General features: G+C 61.5%; 1 protein-coding gene across 2 annotated transcripts in view; it reads right to left on the reverse strand.

The window, feature by feature from the left end:
• Positions 1–4,189, reverse strand: part of CSMD1 (CUB and Sushi multiple domains 1) — a 2,022,422-nt gene extending 2,018,233 nt beyond the window's left edge. For both annotated transcript variants that reach the window (XM_043557450.1, XM_043557440.1), the window contains exon 1: positions 4,004–4,189. In XM_043557450.1, the coding sequence (XP_043413385.1) occupies positions 4,004–4,088 (85 nt within the window). In that variant the 5' untranslated portion in view covers positions 4,089–4,189. The remainder of the gene's footprint in view (positions 1–4,003) is intronic.
• Positions 4,190–6,000: the final 1,811 nt, after the last annotated feature.

Below are 6,000 nucleotides of genomic sequence, written 5' to 3' on the forward strand. Positions count from 1 at the left end.
ATGATTGGCCAGCTGAAAGCCAATGTGCGAAAGGTGTTTCCCTTTCCTCCCAAGGCCTGTGTTAGTGGAGATGCTTGAGACCTGGGGGGATTCTCCTATCATTTTACCGCGAGCTATTTGCTACCTCTAGACTTGTTCATTCAGATCTCATTGTCCCACTATTCAAGTTTACAAAGCCTGCCACTTGGGAAGAAAGCCTTCCTTCTGCTTACCTGTTTACAGATTTAAGATCCCCAACTAAGACTATATAGGTGTTCCAGAAGCACCAGAGCTTGTGGCTGAACAGTTCCTCATTGAAAAAAAAAAATTAATCCCCTTGACAATAAAATAAATAATATGAATCATGAATGCTGAAATTTTAACTTCCCTTGAGATGATGCACCTTTCAGTGCATGATGGATCAGGGGTTTTCTGTGAAAGTCGTTTATTCACAGGAATTCCTGGCTTTCCCAAGAGAGAGAACGTGAGGAGTGGCTCAACCGTAAAGCAATGTGGCCCGCGAGTGTACGGTCTCAGCATCCTTCTTGGTGATACGAATTGTTAACAAGGTAACTCACCCAGAAGCATGCAGACTTGGGAAGGCTTCTCTCTGTGCGCGTGTGTGAGTTGCGTTATACGGTTGCTGTGAAATTGTGGGAATGCATGCTTCAATCTCTTCGCTGGGTGGGTTAGTGAATGTTAGAACTGGGAATTTTGACAAGCCCTCCACCTCTCACTCCCACACTTCCTCTGGGAGACCACAGAGCTACTATATATGCTCCTCTTTTAGGACACTTTCTGAGCAACGCTTGCAGATAACTGCTTTCTTGTCGCTGCACAGACACGGGAAACGATTGAGAAGCAAAGCAAACTTTGCGCACCCAAACAGCCAGTGGATCGGCCCCTGATCAGGGTGCAAATCTGAGAGCTCACGGAATGACTGACGCCGCCTATTTACTAGAAGAAAACTCTGAAAGCCTTTCCCTCTCCCGCGGTCCCTGAAAACGTGCTGTTTGGGGGGAGGTAAGCACACTCGGGGCTCAACCTTCACGATTTCAATCATCAAAAGGGAAGAAGGCATCAGAATTGAATCCGGGGACCCCCCAAGGTTGCACCGAAGCGGAAAGCACCGTCACCTGAAGCTGACCACCGGGTAGGGATGGCACCGGGTCCTACAGACCAAAACTGCAGCTGCCTGCAGCCTCTCACGACTCCGCAAACAGGTCACGAATTACACCCCACGCATCAAAACCTCCTCCTGCCTTCGCCACCACGGGAGCCGCCACCTGGGCGCGCGCTGCTCGGCTCCCAAGCGCTCCTCCTCGGGGAAGCCCCACGGCTGGCAGGCACCCCGGGGGGCAGAGGCTCCACCTTAGCCCTCAAGGCTTCCCTCAGCCTGGGGGGGGGGGGGGGGTTGCGACCCCGCCCTAGCTACCACCGCGCTCTAAGGGCGACTCCGGGGCTGGCGTCACCAGCCTCCTGCCTGCAGCCAGCTCCCACGCGGCCACTTGCGCTCGCACTTGACCCTTCGGGCGCAGAGCAAACGGGGCCCCAGCCCCGCGGGGGTGATCCAGGAGCCTCGCGCACCCCCCCGCAACCTAGGTCTGGAAACAGCGCAGTGACCGCGGTCGCCCGGTCCCCTCCACGCGTAAATACACACACGCACCCCCGACTCTCGCGCCGCGCACGCCAGCGGCCTGGGACCCCGGACTCCACTTCTTGTCTCCTACATCCAGGAACTGGGACCCCCCCCCCACCGCCGCCGCCAGGGCGCAGGAGGCGCTCTGGTCGCCGCGGAAGCTCCCCCAGGCTCCGGGCGCCCGGGACTTGGGGCCCCTGCCCGGACAGCCCCAGGACCCGCCCCGGCAGCCCGCGCCCCGGGCCCACCAGCACACTCCCGCCCACTGCCTCGGCCCACCCGCGAGGGGGCGGAATCCGCCCGGCACACGTGTGCGGATTACTAAGCAGCTCCGGCAGGGCCGCCGCCGCCGTCTCCGCGCAGCAACCCCTGCTAATTGCGGGGGAAGGGCTCTCGGAGCGCGCGGAACCGCGGGGAACCGAGAATGCGCTCGGAGGCTGCGCTGCCTGCCTGGGAAAGGAGGCGGCCCCGGGGGCACAGCTGGACTTGGAGTGCAGAGCGAAGGGGTGGGAAGTTTTGCCGAGTTGCGTAGCAGGTGTTTCTTCCCCACGCAGGGGCTCGGCCGGGCAAAGCCAGGGTCTGTCTGCAGGCCCCTGCCCCGACCCGAGGGAAAATAAACCCGCACGCACTTCCCGGAGATAGCCCTCTTCGCCCGGACTTTGCTCGCTTCGCCTCTGGGTTCCCAGCCAGGCCGGCGAGACCCAAGGCCGCTGCCCACCCGCCCCTGCTCGGCCCGCCGCGCCTCCGCAGCAGCTCCAACAGTGGCGCCCAAGGCAGGGCGTCCGGACCGAGCTGGGCCCGTGGGCAGAGGGTCCCCGATCCGGAGCGACCGGGAGTTCAGGCGACTAACACCAAACATTTGCGCTCCCTGAGATGTCGGAGGCGCATTCCCACCGACACCCTGTCGTAGGGGCGAGTGCGCGCGTGGAGGGTCTGGTGCCTGGCGGTCGGCTCTCCACGGGCCCTGGCCGCCGGGTGGGGAAGGGCGGCCGGGAGGGGAAGCCTAATCTGCCATTCTCTCCATCTCTCTCCAGGCCAGGCCCATCTGGAGTTTCCTAATGGAACCAGAGACAGTCCTCCTTCGCCTTGTCAATCACCCTCGAATCTGGAACACTCAAGGAATAGAAAAAGGGTGGGGAAAAAAATGGAAGAATCTAGAGAGGGAAGGGGGGGGGATAATATGTGGGGAAAGAGCAAGTGGCCATTAGAAAACACACACACACACACACACACACACACACACACACACACACACGAGATGTGACAGCACCCTTCAAAAAGGGAAAGAAAAAAAAACGTATCTAGATACTGACGTTCCCAGGAGCGGGACGATGGGGTGTCGATGGATACGAGGGGCACGCAAGGAGGCCAAAATGAGGAAAGGGGGCAGGCACTTTGCAATGTGAAAATCAATCAATATCCCCTCTCTCCGGCTCCTCTGTGTCCCTCCTCCCCCCCCTCTCCCGGAATCAAGAGCTAGCCTGTTTTCTTTCCCAGAGAATAGACAAACGCCGGAGCTCCCGCCAGCCCCGATATCGCAGCCTGTAGGCTACTTGCAGGAGAACATTCCCCAACTCGTTTCAAGGAGAAAACCAAGTTCACAGAGCTCCCAGCCCCGGGAGTGACCCGGGGAGACTCCTTCTCTGGACCAGACGGAGCAAGGGGTACAGCCCCGTGGCCACAACGGGCACCAGCGAGGTGGAGCCCCAGCCGGGTCTCCCCGCGTCCCCCACGCACCTCGCCAGCTCCTGCCAACTTGCGAGGAGCGAAGTCCAGGCAGAGGGAGACGGGGGCGACCTTACGGAGGCGGCCGGCCAGGCAGTCCTCCCGGGGTCCGCTGGAGGAGGAGGAAGGGGCGGCCGAGCGGGTGCGGGGAGCCCGGGCGGCAGGCGGGCTTGCCCGCTGGCTCCCACCACCACCAACCCCCCCCCCCACCGCCCCAGCCGCCCCGAACCCCTGGAGAGCCAGAACTTGCGAGGCCGGCTTCGCCCGGGCCACTTTGGCAGCCGCCCGGGGTCCGGGGAAAGTCCCGGGGACCGGCCGAGCCGCCCCGACCCGCCGTGCCACATCCCGGAGCAGGCGGCGTCGCTCGCCACGGCGCAGGTGCAGCCCCAGTCGGGCTCCTTCCTCCCCGGCAGCCCACCGCGCCCCGCCGAAACACGGAGAGCGCGTCGTGCCGGCCGCGGGAAGGGGAAGGAGGGGAGGGGGAGACCAGGGCGGTGGGGAGGCCACGGCAGCCCGGGTCCCGGGCGTCCGCGATGGAGCCCCCCGCCGGCCGGCGCCGGCCCCGGCACCCCGCCCGCCCCCGAACGCGCCCCCGCGCCCGCGAGCGGGGCCCTCGCAGGGCTCGCCCGCGTCCCCCGGCAGCAGGCGAGCCCGCCTTACCCTTGGCCGCAGCGAGGAGCCCCGCGCACAGCACCAGCAGCGCCGGGAGCAGGAGCGGCCGCTCGCGTCTCCTCCGCGCAGTCATGTCTGCAGATAGTCCACACGCTCGCGGCGGCGCGGGCGCTTGTCGGGGGCTCGGCGGGGCCACGCACCGGGCCGAGCGGTCAGCGGCGGGCAGGGCGAGCCGGAGAGGGGTCCCGCCGCCCCGAGCCGCCGCGCACCCGACGCCTCCCGCAGGTCCGCGCGCCCGGCTCGCCGCCCGCCCGTAGCATCGGTCCCGAGCCACTGCGGGGCTGAGCGGCTCCGGGCGGGGAGAGGCTCCGAGGCGGCGAGGCTGCGGGCGGGGGCCGGCGCGGAGCGAGCGCGCAGCCGGGCGAGAGCCGGAGCCGAGGCAGCTGGAGAGCGAGCCGGCGAGTGGGAGCCGCGGGAGGGAGGGAGGCAGGCAGGGAGGGAGGGAGGGGGCGCAGGGAGGGGGGGGGAGGAGAGCCAGCCCGGAGAGGGAAGGCGGGGAGCGCAGGAGACAGGCTGCTAGCGGCACAAGGAGCCGCCGCCGCGGCGGCTGGACTCAACCATCCCTACCCGCGGAGAGGGGAAGGAGGCTGGGCTCGGCGCAGCCCCAGACACAGCCCGGCCTCGGGCCCCGCGCTCCCCGCGCTCCCCGCGCCGCGCTCGTGCGGCCTGGGGCGCAGCAGCAGCAGCAGCAGCAGCAGCAGCGGCGCGCAGGCTGGAAAAAGGAGGCTCGGCGGCCGCTCTGGTGGGGGACACCCAGCCACGCGCGGGGAAAGGCCGCGCCACCCGGCCACTCGAGCGCACAGGAGGGACTGTGCGGGGGCGGGGGCCGGCCTCCACCTGCTGGTGTCTCTCTCCCCGCTGACCTGAGAGGAGCCCCCTGCGTAACTTGGAAAAGAAATGCGGGTGGAGACAGAGAGCCCGCAAGCTCTAACCCCAAGCAAAGATGAACATTAAAATAAAATGAAATAAAATAATAATTATTATTTTGAGATCTTTGGGCATGATGGCTATCTGCAAGAAGTTAGACCGATTTTCCTATTTCCTGACTTAGGTCGCGTTAGGGTTATCTGTGAACAAACTTAGGTTCAGATTCAATTCAAAATCAGGCAGGACGTCTAGAATTGATAGCATGGTCTAGGCAAGAGAGACGGCAGGTTGGCAAATCTTCAAGTGGAACTGTGTCAGATTTAATGGGCTGGGTAGAGACTTTAAGAGAAAAGAGACAGAGATCCTTTCTGAATCTGCTAAAGGGATGAAGCCAGCAGAGAGAGAACAGAGCCCTAGAACGGCAAGTGGTTGGTAGAATGAACCAGATTCCGCCCTCCCCAAATTAAAAAAAAAAAAATGTGTTTATGCAATCTCTGGGGAATATGTAAGGCAAGGCATTTTAGGGGATGCCGCGAAGTCCATACAAGACAGAAACCACAAGTGAGTGCTAGCACTAACAAAGGGTCATTTAAAGGATTTATCACTTCTGACCAAAAAAGGTTTAGTAACTCCATTAGAGGATTGGAGGGAACCAGAACATGGACACCCCACACCTTAGTAAGAGAGGATTCCATTTTATGTCCAGAAACACAGTCACCGTTGATACTAATCGCCGATCCTCCCCATCACTGAATGCCTTTGGTGGAATGGAGAGCCCATGGTTGGCAATTGCCCATGGTGCTTTACTCTTGTCTCTTTCAGTGTTCAAGACTGAATCGGCTGACAACTTCAGAATAATTTCTTACATTCCTGCCTTATTTCTCTTATATTCTCCTTGCCCCAGTGGTCTCTAGGCTACACAAGAATGTGATGACCATCCAGAAAATGAAGGGTTACAATCTTGAAACGTAAGCCCCAAAGCATGATTTCCTCAGCCTCCCTACAGCCTCCCAGAAACAACTGGGAGTGCCATCAAAACCAACGTCTCTCTCAACAGAGATATGAGCTTCCAAACATGAGGAACCAAATGTGCTTCTCTGAAAGTTGCAGTGTTAGTA

The sequence above is a fragment of the Prionailurus bengalensis genome, chromosome B1 (assembly GCF_016509475.1).
Source record: "Prionailurus bengalensis isolate Pbe53 chromosome B1, Fcat_Pben_1.1_paternal_pri, whole genome shotgun sequence".
Taxonomy (NCBI): domain Eukaryota; kingdom Metazoa; phylum Chordata; class Mammalia; order Carnivora; family Felidae; genus Prionailurus; species Prionailurus bengalensis.